This window comes from Cephus cinctus, unplaced genomic scaffold (genome assembly GCF_000341935.2).
Source record: "Cephus cinctus unplaced genomic scaffold, Ccin1 Ccin1_scaffold0715, whole genome shotgun sequence".
NCBI lineage: Eukaryota > Metazoa > Arthropoda > Insecta > Hymenoptera > Cephidae > Cephus > Cephus cinctus.
The window spans coordinates 7,901-25,763 of NW_014333334.1; the positions used below are offsets into that span (position 1 = coordinate 7,901).

The window sequence follows — 17,863 nt, forward strand, 5'->3', positions numbered from 1 at the left end:
CCCACCGTACCTCTAGTTCCCCCTGAAATCGAACAGTACAATTCATACTGTGCGATTCCATGCAAGTTCAAGCGATTTCGCGGGATTTCATCAGGGTTCTAGAAGGCTAATGCAATCTGACTCCTGACTCGCGGATTGCCCGCGAATAGCATGATTAGCTTGACTATAGATTTACGAAATTGCAACGTACGTTAGTGTCAATGACTACCGCGATACCGAGCGAATAATGCGCGTTGACAACATCACTGACACTACTAATTCTACGTTATCGCGACTGCTTACGCGACAACAGACGATAGATGCATTCTTTTGTGTTTATCTTATTCGTACAAATCAAAATACATTTATTGAACTTATGTTGCTTTTGTAACCGAATACCGTTTATGAATCTCGCAGCATCTTCGAGTTCCTCTTAAAAGTAGATTAACGCATGAGTCAGATTTCCCGAACATACAGTAAGTTTTCATTGTTTTTCTCCACATCATTGCCAATTTGTCTATTGCCCAGTTTCGAATGAAATGAAAAAAATGAGTCTGAAGTACAGAGAATATGACAGAGCGCGTTGCAATAAAATGGATTGAAAGGGCACGTTCAGTGATCGTGTGATCGTAACTTGCAAGACGTTAAAATTCTCTCAAACGGTGGAGAAAAGTATGGCACATGGTCGAGTTCAATTCTATTGAGAAAGTTGCAGAGCCGACGCGAAAATGACGGTGGACGGCAGGACGAATAGGACGCGCAGTCGAACGCAGATCAGCCGCGACGCAGTTTACATTAAAGGCGCGTCCCAACACAGGAAGACTTCGGTGTCTCCAATTTTGTGTACATTGCTTTTAATGTTCCCTACCTTTGCATTGCAGTTGCACCTCCATTGTTGGCGGGATTTACTCTCGAAACTAAAAAATTGCTCTCGTAAAGTCAACCGATGACATTTGCTCGAGACGTCGATAAGCACGAACAATCGCCACTGGCAAATGCGCCGTTGCTGCGAGACTGAAAGCCAGGCTTCCTCTATACTATATATATGTACGTTTATATACCTATATTTATGTTTATTGCCCAAGAGAGACATGAAAATCCCCAGCTCCCACGTATCAGCAGAGATTTCGTTCAAGTAAGAAGGATCTTTATATTATTCGGCATGTATTATGAAAGATATTCTTATAAATGATGGATGTTGAGCAATTAGAACTTAGGCCTGTCGCGAGGTCCTTGCTAAAGAATGCATTTTGTATTAATTTGAAAGATTGACGGACTAGTCTAGCCGGTGTGAGGTAAGAATTTTTCAGCGAGAACTGGGAAAATGCCAATCGTGTTACTCGGCTCATAGGGCCCATGCAGATCATGTCAAATTCATGATATTCGTTGAATGCGGTGATCATTAAACGCGATTAGGGAGCGCTACCGACTGTTAGTTGGGAACAGTTGGGAACAGTTGGGAATGGCATTGTTGGCATCTCTGACTGAATAATTCCAGTTGTTGAATGTAACCACGGTATGGCGCCACAGTGAGAACATTGCCTTCGTAATTTCAATTTCGTATGTATGTACTACAGTCGACTACAGTACATACCTTCGTCTGCCTTCGTCCAACGGCTTCCGGGGAGGCAATGGTTTTGCAAAAACCGTGATTCTGATTTATATTTTATACTATCGTTTGGTCTCCGGAATTATTTTGTCGCGCTGCAGTGAGCTAATTGTCTTTTCGAATGGGAGTCTATGGTGCTTTCTTTATCGGAGGTGTCGAGTCACAGAAGTGTACACGCCAGTGAAAAATATGTTTAGAACGAGTGACGTGTTTCCATCTTGACGCATCGAGAAACGTAAATAAATGCATGTAATTTCTTTATGTAGATAAACAGTTAATAGGCAGATTCAATATGCAACGATATTCTCCGAGCCTTTGGTTATATCTTCATTTTTTTTTTTAGCTGTATCAGTAATGCCTGAGACACCTAACCCAATTCCCAATGTTTCTTTATCTTCGAATGAACATCCATTAGAATTTTTCATACCATGTAGCCAATCGCGTACTTTTATTCGCCTTTTTTCACTATTTCTAGCAGCACCACACATTTCAGTTAGAGGGACCATTCTTATAGGTTTAACACACTTGACATTGATATTACTACGTTGAGAATTATTAAGATTATTGCAATGCATTTTACATCAAAATTACTTTGCTTGCAGATTATGCCTCGGTGCATGTTAATGGCTATAGTACTGGGAATGCATAAAAATACTGTCAGAGAACAAAAAGTAATTTGAGGACTTAAGCATGTCCTAATTGAATTAGTTTGAACTGATCGCATTCCTATCCAATTAGTAGTAGAGAAATGGGAGCACTGGGTGACATAGTGTATAGTTGAGATAGGGAAACTTTCACTGCCATTGATCTAGCAAAATACTGCACGCAAAGTCACTCTAATATAGAATTTCTTTTAAAAAAATGTTACAGTTAATGTTCTTATTTTTATTTCTCCAGTCTTTGATGTGGGGTGCATCGATGGAACCTCCAGCGGCAATGGAGGACGATTCCTCCGAAACAATCGATAGTGCAAAAGATACATGTGAACAAAATAAGAGTCAACTGGAGTCCCTTAAAGAGATCATGCTCAGAAACAAGCAGACCCTAAAGAAAAAAGAGGAAGAGGTTCAGGTAGGAATCATTTTAATTTTCAATATTATAATATAATTTTGTTTTGAATCGTTCCTGTATTAGATTGTAATTAGTGGTATTATGAATTAAAAATTGATGTGATCCTTGTTTGTTTACTTTGCTCCATAAGAGTGTTACTTGTCAAATCGAAACAGCCTTTGCATTTTTTATAGGAATATGCCAGAAAACTTTCCAAAATTAAATCTCGAGCCAAATTGTCCCATCGTAGTAAGGATGGTGCTACGTCGTCTAGTGATACAGCTCTGCAAACTATGCCTGAATTAGCTTTGCCAGAGATTGGAGGATCGATGGATGATATTAGTTTGGCCAAAACGCCACAGGCCAAGTCGTCTCTGTTACAAAGGAAACTTGCGGAAAATCGAAAGATCTTTGAACAGAGAAGCAAAGAGATGACCGAAAGTAAACGGGCCGTGGAGGAGAAAGTTGAGGCCATCAGACAGCAGTTGGACGAGCGGGACTTATCCATAGTAGAAACGCAAAGGGAACGAATGGTTACGCCTGTTAGACCAATAGTACTTGCATCTCAGGTTAGCAATGGATTTGGCACTTCTCTTTTTCTGTTCTTTGGTTCAATTGAGTAGATTTGATAAGAAGAAACCATTGTTTCCGGTGTAGGTTACCACGCCGACATTACAATTAGGACATCTCCAAGACAAGGACAATAAAATCGCGGAGTTGAGTAACAGGGTGGTGGAACTGGAGGCCACCGTTTTGGATCTACAGGAAAACTTGAAGGAAAAGGATTCCGTAATCGACGCTAGGACAAAGGCCATCACGCTTTTGTCCGCGGATTTATCAAAAAAAGGAAAAACGACGTTGGACACACTCGAAGAGACCAAAGACGAGATGCGAACGATGCAGGAGAACTTTGTGCTACTGGAGAGTTCCCTAAAGAATAAAAACGACAATTTGCTTGACCAGCTTAGCGAGAGAAACGACAGAATAGAGGAATTGGAGAACGTCGTGAAAGGGTAAGATCAATTGATTCTGCGTGGTTGTGATTACGGGAAGACTTGTGCGTTCGCAGATTCGAGGAGCGGCTTGAGAAGCAGCAATTGGCGGAAGCGGCAAGCGCCGACTTCTCACGATCGGCGATGGACACTTTGGCCGATACGAAGGACGCCATGAAGTCAATGCAGGAGAATTTTGTCCTGATAGAAAGTACGCTCAAGTCAAAGAACGACCACCTCATCGAACAGTTGGAGGAGCGCGAGGCGAAGCTGACCGCAGCCGAGGCGAGGATATTTCAGTTAGAGTCTGGTGCCGGCCTAGTGAAGGAACCCGCGGTTGCCGATCTGGAGTACAAGCTGGAGAAGCTGGAGCAGAGTTATCGCCAGTTGCAGGACCAGAAGTACGAATTGCAGAAAAGCATTGTTGAGTTGCAGGAGAAGATAATCGCGAACGAATCGTCGTCTGGCAACGGTCTCATTATCGAGAAGGACAATAGGATAGCCGAACTGGAGAATCTGATAGAAGAGTTGAGAAGATCGAACGAGTTACTCGAGGAGGAATCAAAATCTGAACTCCAGAAGCAGATAGTCGAGTTGACGTCGAAAAACGAGGATTATTCCAATAAGATAAACAATCTCGAGAGATTGGTTCACGATCTTGAGAGTGAGAAGAACGACCTGGCGAAGCGAGTACCCGACGATGGATGTGAGACCACGGAAGACGCCAGAGTGCAAAGGCTCACCCGAGAACTGGAGGATTTAAATAAGAGCATGATAAAATTGAAGGCGCAGCACAAAAGCAAGGTGAAGAGTTTCCAGAAACAGCTGGAGAACTTTAAGATGGTAAGTCCGCCAGGTTTTTTCCCAAAGGTATCTTGAGATATATCTCCCAGCATTATAATCGCTCTTGAATGCTCAAGGTTTCGGACGCGAACGCGGAGCTGGTCAAACTCGGGAACCAGGTGACACTGCTGGAGGAGGAGAAAGGTAACCTTCAGCTGAGTCTGGTAGACTTTGACGAGCTTAAAGGTAGGAACCAGGACGGAATATTTTCGAGCCGTCGTTATCCATTCTCTTATTTTTGCCATTCGAATTCTTATCATATGTCCTGCCGTCGTATTGTTCCGAAGACTTCCTCCTTGTTCTCGGCAGCGGTAGTAAGTTCGTTAAAGATGCTCGAACCTGAACCGCACCACTGTTTTTCGATTCCATTGGCGATTATCATTGTGTTTTCTCTTTTACCTTGTATCTCGGCAGATCGTCAATGTCGGTGCGGTTTGCGCTTGACTTGAAAGTTTGGGAAACATTTATCGGTTCACTTATGTGAGATATCACTCGCTTCTCGGGTGATATCTTGGCACAGGTTCATTAATTCTTAATGATTTTGGTGATGGATTCCTTCTCCGTCAAATTCGATTGCACATACGTATACACTAAGTACACTAATTTATTATTTGGATTATACTTAAATAGTTAGACGTAACACATGGTACCTACTTTATTACTTGTCAAAGTTTGCTGCGCTCTGATTTGTAGAAGTAGGTTGCTTAGAAACGTTCGAAAGGTCTGCCTTCGTATTTACCACTCATCTTTCTTCAATGACTTTTATGGGAACGCTTGGAAAGCAAACTCTCGGCCATGCTTGTTAATCCGGACGCCGCACTGCCAATCGATGTTATCTTTAATTCTACAAGCCCTCTCGTACAAGTGTTTACAAAATACTCAAAGGGTTCGGAGCCGAACGACATTACCTTGCATGCGCGTGCTGACAAAGAGCTCCCCTGCTGAACCTTCGTGGGGTCAAAAAATTTAATACGGCACAGCTGCTCTAGTCTGAATCTAATTGAAATTGATTTTTGAAATGCATTTACTAAAAAGAGCTTCGTAAGCTTATCGGCCGTCCAAAAGGATGTTAAGAGTAACAGCAGTGTATCTTAGTGTTAAGTCCAATGCCAAAAAATTCATTGCGCGGAATAACATAATCTCGTAGGATTTCGCCTATATCACAGTAACAATGAAAATTTCATGAATCTTCTCTTCTCTATACCCGGTTGCTTTTCTTGGTTGCTTTTTAAAATTAACCTGACAAACAATATTCGAACGTTCTACGGTGTGCACAGCCTCGGCAGGAGATTGGCAAAGCCGCGTTGCCGACCTCGATAGTAAGGTCTCCGCACAGGCCATTGAAATCGAATCGCACATTCAAGCCATCGCCACATTGGAAAACCAAAAATTGGATCTCATGCAAGGTACGTGCTGAAGCCGTTTTCGTTGTTGATGCCTTTACTCGCATATTCGTCTCTTGTTTCTCTCTCCTATCCCAAATCGTTTCAGAGCTCCACGCTGCCAAGCAGGAAATATCCACATTGGAGGCGGAGAACGCAGAATCTGAGAACTTACGTGTCACCGCGGAAATGAAGATCGTCGAGCTAGAAGAGCAGTTGGAGTGGCTGCACAAATCTCAGAATGAAACCGAAGAGTCCGAAGTTGCGATTGAGCAGGAACAGACGGATCTGTTGAAGAAATTCGATGTTCTCAAGGTAACGAATCAGGAGCTCTATGAGAATTTTGTGAAGCTAGAGGAGAAAAATGGCTCGAATGCCAGCTCGAGCGAGTCCTTCGAGACTATCAATGAGTCCGAGAAAATCGAATTACAAAAGAAGATCGATTTGCTCACGCGGGAGAAGAGTGATCTACTGATGAAACTGGAAAAACTCGAGGAGAAGGGAGGATCCTCTAATTCAGGCTCGACAGAATCATTCGAGCGTGTTCCTGCGCAGGGCGACACTTTGTCCAAAATCGAGCTCCTAACGCGAGACAACAACGAACTCATAACGAAGGTGGCGAAGCTGGAGGAGCGATTGGCCCAATTCGAGGAGAATCAGGCCGACGCGGAGAGGGAGAGTTGGTCGTCCAATGATCGAGCGACGATGCAACTGCAGGAGAGACTAAAACACCTCACGAACGAGAACAGCGATCTCGTTATTCAGCTGACGAAGCTACAGGAAAGACTGGCCGACGTGTCCTACGAAGATCCGGAGGAGCGCCGTTTGCGCGAAAGACTCGGCACCTTGACGGAGGAGAATAATCAGCTGGTGATCAAGGTTGTCAAACTAGAAGAGATCAATGCGCATCTAAGCGAGACTCTTGGCAAAGTTTCCCGAGAGAAGGATGAACTTTTATCCAAGATCGATCAGATAACAACAGACAGTTTTGCAAGGGAACGGCTGGAGCTGATTGAGAAATTGGAGAAACTGAATCGCGAGAAGGAGAGTGTCGCGCTGGAGAGACAGGAGCTTCACGAGGAGATCAGTACGCTGCTACAAAAGTCGACAGAGGAATCTACCGAGGGTCAAAGCGTCGCTGCCGGCGAGTCGCCGGAAGAAATCGAAATCGAAAAGCGAATCGTAACTGTGGCCTCGCTCGAAGGTGAGATCGAGGAATGCAAGAGGCTGATCGCGGAGCAGAAGGATCTCATCGAGGAGATGAAGCTTAAACTGACCGTGAAGGAGGAGGAGTTGAACATCAAGGAAAGACTGATTGCCGAGCAAGAGGCAGCTGGTAAAAGTGTCGAAAACTTGAAACGTGAGTTGGAGGAAAGCCTGACCGTCATCGAGGAATGGAAACTTAAATGTACGGAGATGCAGTCCAAGATGGAAGTCCTCGAGGCTGGCAAGTTATTGATAGACGAGGGCCTGAGAAGCCTTCAGAACGAATACAAGCACTTGCTCGAGCAATCCGAGGGAAAGGACGTCACGATTCTTGAATTGAAGGAAGAGCTGGAAGGTACGATGGCGAGATTCGAATCCCGGCTCCAGATGGAAGTCAGCCGCCATGTCGCTGCGAAGGATGCGGAGATAGAGACTTTAATGGGAGCGATCGCCATTAAGGATAAGGAGCTAAGCGCCGCTCTGGAGGATCAGTTGAACGCCTATAGAACTGAGTCGCAACAGTCTAGTGTAATGATTAAATCTTTGCGAGAGGAAGTCGATCGCCTAGAGGGATGCGTGCGGGTGAGGAAGTCGCAGGAAGAGTTTGACCATTTGGTTGAACGAGTGGACGAGGCCGAAAAGCTTGCCAGCAGTCTGGAGGATAAATTGAAGGAGCAGGTTGAGTTGAATAGTCTGTTGCGCACGGAGATCGAACAGCAGGTTACACTCTGTAGGGATCAAGCGAACGCTCGACTGGCCGAAAAGGATAAGGAAATCGCAGACCTGCTGGAACAACTCCGGGGCGCGAGCGGAGCCAATTTGGAATTGCAGAAGCAGCTGGAGAGCAGCAATGCCTATGTCAACGATATTCTAAAAGAGCTCAACGGGGTATATAAGAAGCTCGAGCAGCTGAAGGTCAAGCACACCGAAGACACTGCGATGCAGAATCGAAGGTTGGAGGATCTTCTCGAGGAATTGAGCAGCAGGACACAGGAGAACGAGTGCCTCAGAAGCGAATTGGAAGAGAAGCGAAGAGACTTCGGGGAGGAAGCGAAGGCTGCTCTCGAGAAGGAGTTGCAGGAGTCCGAAACGAGGTCGCAGTCGCTGCGAGAAAAAATGAAGGTCTACGCGGCGAATCTTAAGAAAAAGGCAACACAGTGTCAAGAGCTGGAAGCGAGGGTGGCTGAACTTGAGGAGAAATGGTCGACCGAGAAGGACGAGAAGGAGGCAACCAACCGAAGAATTCAGGAATTAGAGAAGAATCTGATTGAGAAAGATAATCGAATGGCGGAAGTCGAGGGGAACCTCGCGAGAGCTCAGAGCGAAACGACCGCTGCTTTGGAAAACGTCGACAGACTGACGAAGGAAATCGGTACCTCCAGGGAGCAGGTGTCCTCGTTGCTGGCCGAGATCACCGAAATGTCCCAAGAGATGGAGAAGCTGCGTCGGGAGGTGGAGCGTCACTCGGCGGAGGCCGAGGAGGCGAGGGCCCAGAGCCGCGCAATTGCAAGTGAATACGAGTCCTACAAGGGCAGCGTCGTGTCGGACCGCGAGAGAGAGCTTCTGGCTCTCGAGGAAGCTAAGGAGAACGCGAGGGAACTGAGCGTGCGAATGCAGGTGATGGAGGCAGAGTACGTGGACCAGCTCGGTCTTATACAGAAGTTGAAAACGGAGAACGGTCTTCTCTCCTCGAAGGAAACGGAGATCAATGAGAGGCTGGAGAATGTCGCGAAGGAATCCGAAGAGAGGCGGGTGCTCTTGGAGCGACTGCGGTCGCGCAAGGACAATGCTGAGCCCGTGGGCACTTTGGAGGATGTCGAGGGGTCAGGAAGTCGAGCTGAGGAGCCGAAAAGTTCTGGGGTCGATCGGTGTGAGCGTTGCGAACAGTGCCAAATGCTGGTGCAAGCGCTCGAGGCGAAGCTGCAGGAACGCGAGGCGGAAATTGAAAATTTGGACAACGAGCTCGCGAAGTCCATCGGGAACTTTGTGCAAATGCGAGAAGCGCTGCGCTACAGCGAGATGATCAGTCAGTCGGGCAACAGAAACGTCAGCATCGAGGAATCGTACAACCAGCTGCTATTTCAGCACAACGCCCTTGCGAGCAGCAACGAGGAAATCAAGGAGAAGCTCGACTTGACAATCAGAGAGAATCAGGAACTGACCGAGAAGATCAACGGTCTACAGGCTTTGAATTCGGCGCTACAGGAGCGAATCGACGCCGCTGAACGAGAATTGGTAGATGGCCGTGAGGTGGTTATCAAGTTGCAGAATATTGACCTTCTGTATTCGGAATTGTCCGAAAAGTGCAAGAGGCTGGAGGAAGAGCTCGAGAGAGCGCATCGGGAGTTTTCTGTGAAGGAAGATCAATTCCTCGAATCGAGTGCTAATCTCAAGGGTGAGATTCAGAGTTTGAGGAAGGATTTGAGCGAGGCAGAGAGAAAGGCTTCGGATTTCGAATCCAAATTCGAAGGTCAGAAAGAGGAGATCGCACTGCTTAAGGAAGAGACGAAGAGCAGCAGGGACAACTCAGCGGAGACTCCGGTGACGATCCCTCTTCTGGAAAGTGATGCGCCAGAAAAGAGTGCAACACCACCGGCGTTATTTGACGCTTCGAAAATCTTTGGCACAGGACTGACCTCGAATGCTGAGCATCTAGTTGAGATCTCCAGGTTACGGAATATCCTTTCCGAAAGGGATGAAAAGGACGCGCTTGTGGTCGACGAAAGGGACAGGCTGAGTCGGCAACTGGCCGAAGAGCGTCTTCAGGTTGAAGAGAATAACGCCGAGTATGGGCGTCAGCTGCGGAACCTGCAGCAGGACTACGAGAGACTGCAGCAGGAGCTAAGCAGCGCGCAGGAAGTTCTCCTTGTCAGGAACAGACAAATCGAGACATTGAACGTCGAGCTGAATAATGTCGGTGCGCAACTGCAACTGCAATTCGAGCGCCAGGGAGCTATCCAGGATAGCACGGCAAAACTGCAATCGGTGATAAATCATAAGGACGATGAGATTCTGAAGATCAGAATGGAGTTGAATGCCGCGGTGGAAGTATCGGAGAGTCTGACTGCTTCACGGGACGAAATGGAAAAACTCCTGGAGGAGAAAGTCGCTCTCATCGAGACGCTACAAAGGGAGAGAACTGCTTTTATCGGTGAGTTGGACGAGCTGAAATATGAAAAACAAGAAGCGGAGAAGATCGTCGATCACATAATTGCCGTTGCTGAGGACCGCGTGAATGCGATGAACGAAACGAACCTTAGTACAAAGTCCGACACCGGTGAGGCTACTGGACTCCTCAAGGTGGAGAACAGGCTCACCGAGATTCTCGGCGAGTTGGAGAACGTCAAACGAGAGCGTGACGCCCTCGTCGCTTCGCAGGAAGCCTGCAGAGATAGAATATTAGAATTGGAAGGAGGTGCAGCGACGAATCAGCGCTGCTTACAGGACGCGCCGGACATGGTCGTCGATGCCGCTCGCGTCCAGGAACTGGAAGAACGCATTGGGACGATTCTTCAGGAAAGAGACCTCCTGCAGCTCCAAGTGAACGATCTGACGCGATCTTTGAACGCGTCAATGGGATCAATGCAAGAGGAACCGGCTGGAGGCAAGGTTTCTGTAGTGCCGCTGGAGAAGAAGGAGCGGAATGTAGATCAGTCGGAGGTAGGATCCGGTTGGGACGTCGAGTCGACTGGAAGACTCGAGGTTGACGAGGATGGGTGGGGCTGGAACAGCGAGGTGGCCAGACTGTCCGAGGAACATCATGCGGCAGTCACACCGTTAATTCCCAGTCTCGAAGTGCAGTTGGAAACGAGAATAGCCGAACTGGAGGATCGTATAAGGGACTTGGAGACGGAGAAGCAAAACCTCGAGGAGGAGAAGACGCTGGTGCAGACGAGGAATGGGAAGCTGGTGAGGAAGCTCAAGGAATATAAAGTTCAAAATGGCAACTTGCATCAGCAGCTGAAGAGCCAGAGGAGCGTCGTCGGGTTCTGCGACCTGGACTCCGCGATTGAGGAGGAGCTCAAATTACAGATCGCCAATTTGGAGAAGACTCTGGCCGAAGTTAAGAACGAGTTGAAGAAGATGATCGCCGAGAAGGCGGCTCTCGAGAAACGCTTGGACGTCCTCACGGCCGCCAACGAGAGGCTCGTAGAGATGAAAGAAAGGCAGGATTTAGATGTGGAGGTTTGCCAGATTCGCAACAAGGAGTTGGCGAATAAGGTGCAGTCCCTCGAATGGCAGCTGCAGGCTGCTGCTCAAGGCAGCAGTCCGGCGGGCGCGCCGACGTCGCGGACGTCGGAACAACTGCGCGAGGAAAGGGGAGACGAGAGTGAGGCAGTTGGATCGGAAACTGTACAAAAGTACAAAGAGGAGTTGGATGACCTCAGGAGTGAAATGGAGGCATTGGCCACTGAGAACGAACAGCTTCAGAAGGTGCTGGAAGAGCACAGACAACAAAGACTGACTTTCGAATCGAACGTATCCGCCGGTGGTGTCGAGGATATGGCAGAGCGAAATAACGAGCTTCAGAGCAAGCTGGACAAGCTGAAGGAGGAATATGACCTTTTGAGAAAGCAGTACGAGCAGAGCCTTATGGACGCCAATGATCAAATTACAGCGATGCGAGAGAATTGTGAGATTCTGAAGTCGGAGCTGAACGCGAAGACCGAAGAATTCGAGGCGGTTCTGCAGGACAGAACGCGAATCTCCGGAACCGAAGTAGCCGACCTGAGGATGCAATTGCGCACGGCCCTAGAGGAGAAAGCCGCATTGACGAACAAAGTCGAGAGCTTGAAGTCTGTAGAGGAGAAATTTGCCTCCGCGACGTCGTCAACGGCCGAAATGAGCGAACTTTTGAACGCGAGGGTCCAGGAGGTCGCGGATCTTAAGCAGGAGCTGCAGCAGTTGTACGTCGAGAGAACGCAAGCCGAGGAGAAACTGGAGGAAAGAGAGAGAAAGTTGTCAAAAGATTTGAAGGACAAGCAGGAAGAGATCGAGACTCTGAAGCGAGCGTTCGCCGAACAGGAGGGCGTGGAGAGGGTCAGCGCGATTGTCGGTGAGGCTACTCAGGGACTACTTCAGCACCATGCGCTCGAGCTCGAGAGTAAAGACGACATGATGCGAAGACTTCGGGACCAGTTGAATGAAATGGAATCCTCTCTGGAATGTGCAACGGCCGAATTGGAGGGACACAGGAGGAGTGTGAACGAGCAGCACAGTGAAATTCAGAGGCTCGAGGCTCTTCTGATTGAGAAAGATGAGGCAATTGCCAATAAAGAGGTGAAGCTGCAAAGTTCCATAGCGGAGACGCATCGATTGCGAAGTTGTGTCACTCAGGCCGAAGCATCCATTGCGGAGCCTGAGTGTACCGCAGAGTGCTTGGCAAATCGCGAAGTGCTAGTCAACCTCAGAGATTCCCTCGGAGAGAACGAACGGGTGGTCCAGAGTTTGCAAACTGATCTGGAAAACGAGAGAATGAGAATTTCGGTGTTGAATCAGAGCTTACGAGAGAAGGAAGCTGAAATCGAGGTCGGGAGAGAGTCTCTCGTGGAAAAGGAAGCCCTTCTGCGAAATGCTAATCAGAGGCTGGAGGAACTGCAGGAGGAACGTGAAAGGTTGGAGAAAGCTGCGGTTTCCGCCACAGCGCAAACTGTCGATGGGTTGCCAGTGTTCAGAATGCCCGGAAGCGAGAAGGAGGAGCTTCGCAGCAACGTCGATCGGCTAAAGTCTCAATTGGAAACAAAACAGGCGGAAATCGAAAACCTGCAATATATCCTCAGCGAGAACGCTTATCCGAAGATCATTCAGGAACTGCAGGACAATGTCAATGAGCTGCACAATCAGAAGGAAGAGCTCGAGGCGTCCCTGGAGGCAGCCACACGGAAGTTCCATCAGGAAGTGGGAGTGCGGGAAAGAGAACTCGCGGATCTGAGGCGGCAGGAAGAGGCTGCGGCAATCTCAGGAGAAGGAAGACATCCTCACGAACAGGAAGAGATTCTCAGGTTGCAGAACGAGTTGCACCAGAGGGAGCAGGAAATCAACGAGTTGAAGTATATCTTGGCGGAAAAGAGCGCTCAACTTTCGCTTCAGGCTAGTCTGGAGCCTCAATCCGATGAGTTTGAACTACGGGAGACTGCCCAGAGGCTGAACGCCGAGTTGTACAGCAAGGATCAGCAATTGGAGAAGTTGAAGAAGAGTCTGGCGGAGAAGGAGAGTGAAGTGGCGAAGCTGTCGACCTTGGAGAGACTTTTGAGTGAGTACGAGTCGACGATCGCGAGACTAAATTCAGAAAAGGAGGAGATTCGGTTGGAGGCCGAAGAAAGTTTGCGGCGTAGATCGAACGAGGTGGAGAGGGAGATCGATGCCATGAAGGAACGTCTGGCGAAGGAGAAACAGGAGTTTCTTGGTATACTGCTGACGAAGGACGAGGATTTACGTAACATTCGCGTGCAACTGGAGGAAGGGACTGCCGAGTTCAATAGGGAGTTGCATCGCAAGGAGGAGGAGCTTTCGCAAGTCAGGTCGGAATTGGCCGAGAAAGAGAGGAGACTCGCAGAATTGAGTGTCACGAAGGACACGGAAATCCATAATTTACGAGTTCAGATTCAAGAGAAAGAGGCGCGCATCGAGGAACTCCATGCGCTTACCAATGAAGAGGAGAGACAGCTCGTCGAATTGAGGAAACTTTTGACTGCGAAGGATGAGGAGATAAATCTGCTGAAGCAGCAATTGACCGATAAGGTTCAGGAGTACGAGCTCCTTCAGCGTGCCCTTAAGAGAGAGATCCGCAGTGTGGAGGCCGAAATTGCCGCGGGCACCTCTGCGACAGCGAGGCCACCTGCCGGAGACACGGAGAAGGGATCCGCGTCGGCCGAATTGGACCTGGCGCTTTACATGCTTCACCAGAGAGACGTGAGGTGCGAGGAATTGACGGTTGAGCTGATGCACCTGCTGGAGGAACGCGACACTCTGCAGCTGCGCCTGTCCAATGCGATTCGCATAAATGAGGAATTGCGGAAAGCAGCATCCATCGGAATCGGTCTTCGGGACGATCAGTCACCGGGTTCTGAGAACGAACCGCTCGTGGAGCAGCCCTCGCCGTCCAAGTCCGAGGGTCCTGTGGAGATAGCCAAGGAAGCGATCGACGCGCCAATCGGAGAAGACAAGGAAGCTCTTGCTCAGAAGTATAAATATCAGAATTTCATTGTAGAATCAGCTTTGTCCTGCCGTTACGTCCTCTCAGAATCCTTCGAATCTCAATCCCCAATGATTCTAGTAGAACGCCAAGAATCTCCCAGGATGCCCATAGCTCCCTATCGCATTGACAATCATTATCCCAGGGCACCAGCGGAGAGAGCCCTCGCATCCAAGTACGTCCTGTCCTGGAGCGATCCTAGTACCGTCCCGTAGCTTAGGTCTCCGTATAGCATCCAGTACATGCTAGTCCTCCTCCGTTTAGGCTCTCCCAGCTGCATAACGTCGGACTGACAAGAGACGTAAGATTGCGAGATGAACGAGAATTGAGACACACGCAGCAAATGTCCCTGCTCGCGCACAAAGACGTCCTAAGCACACTGCCTCCCGAAGCTGCCGCCAGACTGGTCAATGCCAATTACACGCTCTGTACGTATAAACGTTGAAACGGTAGAAATATCGACGGAGTCTTCTTCTCGTGCTCCATCTACACTTTGGAGTGTCTCTTGACTTGGTTTTTATGTTGCAGCGCGAGACGTTCAGAGTCAGTCGAGCGTCCTTCTGAATTGGCTTTGGGGAAAGAGGTAAATAGAGAATCGTATTCCGATCTGGGATCTGAGGTGATTGGAATTTTTTGTTGTTGCGCCATCTAACTGAAACTTTTCTTTTCTCTTGTGACGTTAAAGTACGCCAAAGGTAGTGCACATGTAACGCAGTGACGAGTATCGATCGATCGTCTCCTCTGCCACGGGTACATTCCTAATGCGGTACGCAGCAGACTGCCTCGAGCCTTCCTCTGTGCGGCAGAGCTTGAGAAGATGCCTGGAGAATAGCGGTTGGCCTGCCAATAGATGCCGAAAACCACGATTTTATCGATTTTGTAGATGGGCCATCAAGGCTCCGGAGATTCAGGATATTTTTGTCACGGATCCTCGTCGATCCTAGTTTATAATATGTATATTATAATGAGTAAGAGAATCGAGGAAGAGCTACAAAGAGAGGCGCGATTAATCTTGGGTATGTATGATAGCAGACAAAATTATTCTACAAGAACGCCTTGAGAAATTCGATGCTCTGCCGAGTTTTCGATGTTTTATAGCAATCGTTGATGGGATAATATAATAATTAATATATGAGTAGATAAGAGAGAGAGAGAGAGAGAGAGAGAGAGAGAGAGAGAGAGAGAGAGAAGTATATAAATAAATGCTACGAGACGTTGCACAAACTGATAGTTTGGGAGTGTCTCAGCAGCGTTATGTTATTGTGATGTTCAATTTGAAGGAATCTTTAGTCGCGTGCGGTTCCGTTGCGGCTCTTTCGGTATCGGCGATTCCATTCTTAGTTGCAAAAAAAACCTGGCCATCCTAATGGCGGCTAACTTGCCCGTGGAACAAATGGTTCGATTCAACAGCTTAAAATTTAGTATAAACAAGGAACGACGAAATTGATGCTCAAGGAAACGTCGCTGCTGGAATAAAATGTCGTAACAGGCATTTATTGCAAAGAGAGGATTTCTTTTTAATGGAAATAAAAATCACGCTGGAAATAATAAAGTGGCGAGAGCGCCGGTAGTAGAGCTTGGCTCTAGAACAGAGTGTGTCGTTGTCGCGTCGTGATCGTATTTACAAACTATGGAAATACTGAAGTGCACCGTGGAACGACGGTTCGAACGGAAGATCGTTGGACTTGTGTGGGTGGACAAGCACGTCTTACGGCGTTCGGCGGTTTCTACCTTTGGCAGAGGTGTCCAGTCGTCGATGGTATACATGTAGATTGCGTATATCATCGAGATGGTCTCCAGGGTTCGGAGGTGACACGAGGCGTCGTCAACTCCTGTCTAAATTTAACCTTGGTCAGTTCCTCCGTTCCCTCGGCCGTAGAGTTGCCGTGGAATTGCCGAGGGAACGGAGTCGAGCGTTTCTCCAGCGTCTTTCGGTGTACGTAGAGAATTTTGACGCTGGTTAAGAGTCGCCCGGACCTCGTGCACCTCGGACACCCTCGTCAATCGATGTTCCTCGCGAGATCCTTGAGCGACGCAAGTTCTCGGAAGCCCTGCAAACTCAGCGATATTTCCGACATCTGCGAATCGGCCGCGACTGGCTCGCTCAAATTCAGGCTGTCGCGCTGCACCTTGTGGAAGGTCCCGCGCTCGGTATGACGAGCCGGTTCAGGGCTGGATCTTCGGAACTTGAGAGTGAAGAGGAGGATGGCTACTACGATGGCCAGGCCCAAGAGGATCGCTATCGCGGCTATGGCCGGTCCCGAGATACGTCCTGAGCTCTGCCTATTACTTCTCATGAATTCCATAGGATTTGCGTCTTTCCAGTTGACCCAAGTTCCGTTCCAGTAGACAGGATTTGCCATCGGGTCGGTGTCCACGTTATTCGCAGGAATGGCTGTCACTCTGTACTTCATGAGAGCCTCTTCCAGGGTAGCCAGGATAACTGGTCGCGTCTTTGCAAGATTTATCATTTCGCAAGGATCCTCCTTGACGTTGAAGAGACAGGGAGAATCCAGAGGGTTGCAGCTCACCTGAAAACAGATAATTACGTAATCCCTTGAGCTTCCCTGAATTTATTATTGTCTTTCCTTGCCCCAGAATAATTCCGGCATACAGTTCACTGACCTTTTCCTCCTCCTTGACGTTACACTTGAGCTCAGCCGCTGATCTTAATCTCAAAATATCCATAGGTGTAAGGAGCCTCGTCGTGAGCCTCCTGGTACCGAGCTCTTCGGAGGCTGCCAGCTTTCCTTCCCGTAATTTCCTGAGCTCCACGAGCTGGCTGGCTGTGATCACTCCCGATATCGCGATCCCGGCTCTGCTTCGGAGAACGAGATCCGGCACGTACTCTGGTAAGGAACCTTCGACGTCCTCACGGCCGGGCCTTCCCGTCTCCCCGTACCACTCCTCCCCGTTATTCGTCGTGCCAATCACGTATTTGAAGTCACCGCGTCTGATGGCCGCGTAATTCTCAATGTCGTCGATATTTATGACAATTTCGGAACGCGGACTAGTCTTCTCCGCTACGAGAGCTGACCACATGTCCACCCCGTCGATATTCCCGAGATCCTTGGTGTCGAGTCCTTAGAAAAGAAAAAAAAAGAAAAATTGGATCAATCGGAAATCATTCGCAGAGTGCCGCTGTTTTTCGTCGGATCGAAGCAAAAGGCAAAAGTCACCTGCCGCCGAGTAGAAGGTTGGCAGCCAGTCAGCCACGTACATCAACTGATTGGAAACTCTTCTTGGCTTCTTAATCAGTGGACTCCAAATGGCAGCGACTCCTCGAACGGCGCCTTCCCAAGGACTGTCCTTGATCTGAGGGCATGTTAATTCCGGTAAGTCCAATTGATCATTAATCCAGTCAGCCTAATCAGCTAGTCGTGGACTCGTTATCGTTTACTCCCTTACACCGCGCATTGGATAATTGCTCCCACGATTGCTGTGAATTCCCATTGTTGGTGCCCCGTTATCCGACATAAAGAGAACGATGCTGTTCTCCAGCATCCCGCGACGCCTGAGAGCAGCCACCACTTCGCCAACGCTCTGATCGAGTTTCGACACCATCGCTGAAAGTTCGAAGATTCGATTAAGCGAAACTGCCTGCTCG

General features: G+C 48.4%; 4 protein-coding genes across 13 annotated transcripts in view; 2 read left to right on the forward strand and 2 right to left on the reverse strand.

Moving 5' to 3' along the window:
- LOC107270271 (fatty acid hydroxylase domain-containing protein 2) overlaps positions 1-1,005 on the reverse strand; it is a 4,899-nt gene extending 3,894 nt beyond the window's left edge. Inside the window, exon 1 of one of the 2 annotated variants that reach the window (XM_015745135.2) lies at positions 848-1,005. In XM_015745135.2, the coding sequence (XP_015600621.1) occupies positions 848-872 (25 nt within the window). In that variant the 5' untranslated portion in view covers positions 873-1,005. The remainder of the gene's footprint in view (positions 1-847) is intronic. The other variant, XM_015745134.2, reaches the window with a different exon arrangement.
- LOC107270267 (protein lava lamp) overlaps positions 1-15,516 on the forward strand; it is a 23,374-nt gene extending 7,858 nt beyond the window's left edge. Inside the window, exons 1-11 of one of the 5 annotated variants that reach the window (XM_025087647.1) lie at positions 1,496-1,833; positions 2,486-2,659; positions 2,833-3,207; positions 3,296-3,651; positions 3,708-4,473; positions 4,551-4,659; positions 5,751-5,879; positions 5,965-14,245; positions 14,521-14,684; positions 14,785-14,839; positions 14,942-15,516. In XM_025087647.1, coding sequence (XP_024943415.1) covers positions 2,492-2,659; positions 2,833-3,207; positions 3,296-3,651; positions 3,708-4,473; positions 4,551-4,659; positions 5,751-5,879; positions 5,965-14,245; positions 14,521-14,684; positions 14,785-14,839; positions 14,942-14,966 — 10,428 coding nt within the window. In that variant the 5' untranslated portion in view covers positions 1,496-1,833; positions 2,486-2,491 and the 3' untranslated portion in view covers positions 14,967-15,516. Of the gene's footprint in view, positions 1-1,495; positions 1,834-2,485; positions 2,660-2,832; positions 3,208-3,295; positions 3,652-3,707; positions 4,474-4,550; positions 4,660-5,750; positions 5,880-5,964; positions 14,246-14,520; positions 14,685-14,784; positions 14,840-14,941 lie in introns of those variants that run through there. The other 4 variants (XM_015745122.2, XM_015745123.2, XM_025087648.1 and 1 more) reach the window with 4 other exon arrangements.
- Positions 15,517-15,724: 208 nt separating this feature from the next.
- LOC107270268 (arylsulfatase B) overlaps positions 15,725-17,863 on the reverse strand; it is a 6,879-nt gene continuing 4,740 nt past the window's right edge. For all 3 annotated transcript variants that reach the window (XM_015745125.2, XM_015745126.2, XM_015745124.2), the window contains 4 exons: positions 17,665-17,822; positions 17,436-17,571; positions 16,882-17,339; positions 15,725-16,787 (listed from right to left, as the gene is read on the reverse strand). In XM_015745125.2, coding sequence (XP_015600611.1) covers positions 16,257-16,787; positions 16,882-17,339; positions 17,436-17,571; positions 17,665-17,822 — 1,283 coding nt within the window. In that variant the 3' untranslated portion in view covers positions 15,725-16,256. The remainder of the gene's footprint in view (positions 16,788-16,881; positions 17,340-17,435; positions 17,572-17,664; positions 17,823-17,863) is intronic.
- The window catches only part of LOC107270270 (gamma-aminobutyric acid receptor alpha-like), a 22,494-nt gene continuing 22,086 nt past the window's right edge, over positions 17,456-17,863 (forward strand). The window contains exon 1 of one of the 3 annotated variants that reach the window (XM_025087650.1): positions 17,456-17,591. The gene's annotated coding sequence lies outside the window, so the exon portion shown is untranslated. The remainder of the gene's footprint in view (positions 17,592-17,863) is intronic. The other 2 variants (XM_015745132.2, XM_025087653.1) reach the window with 2 other exon arrangements.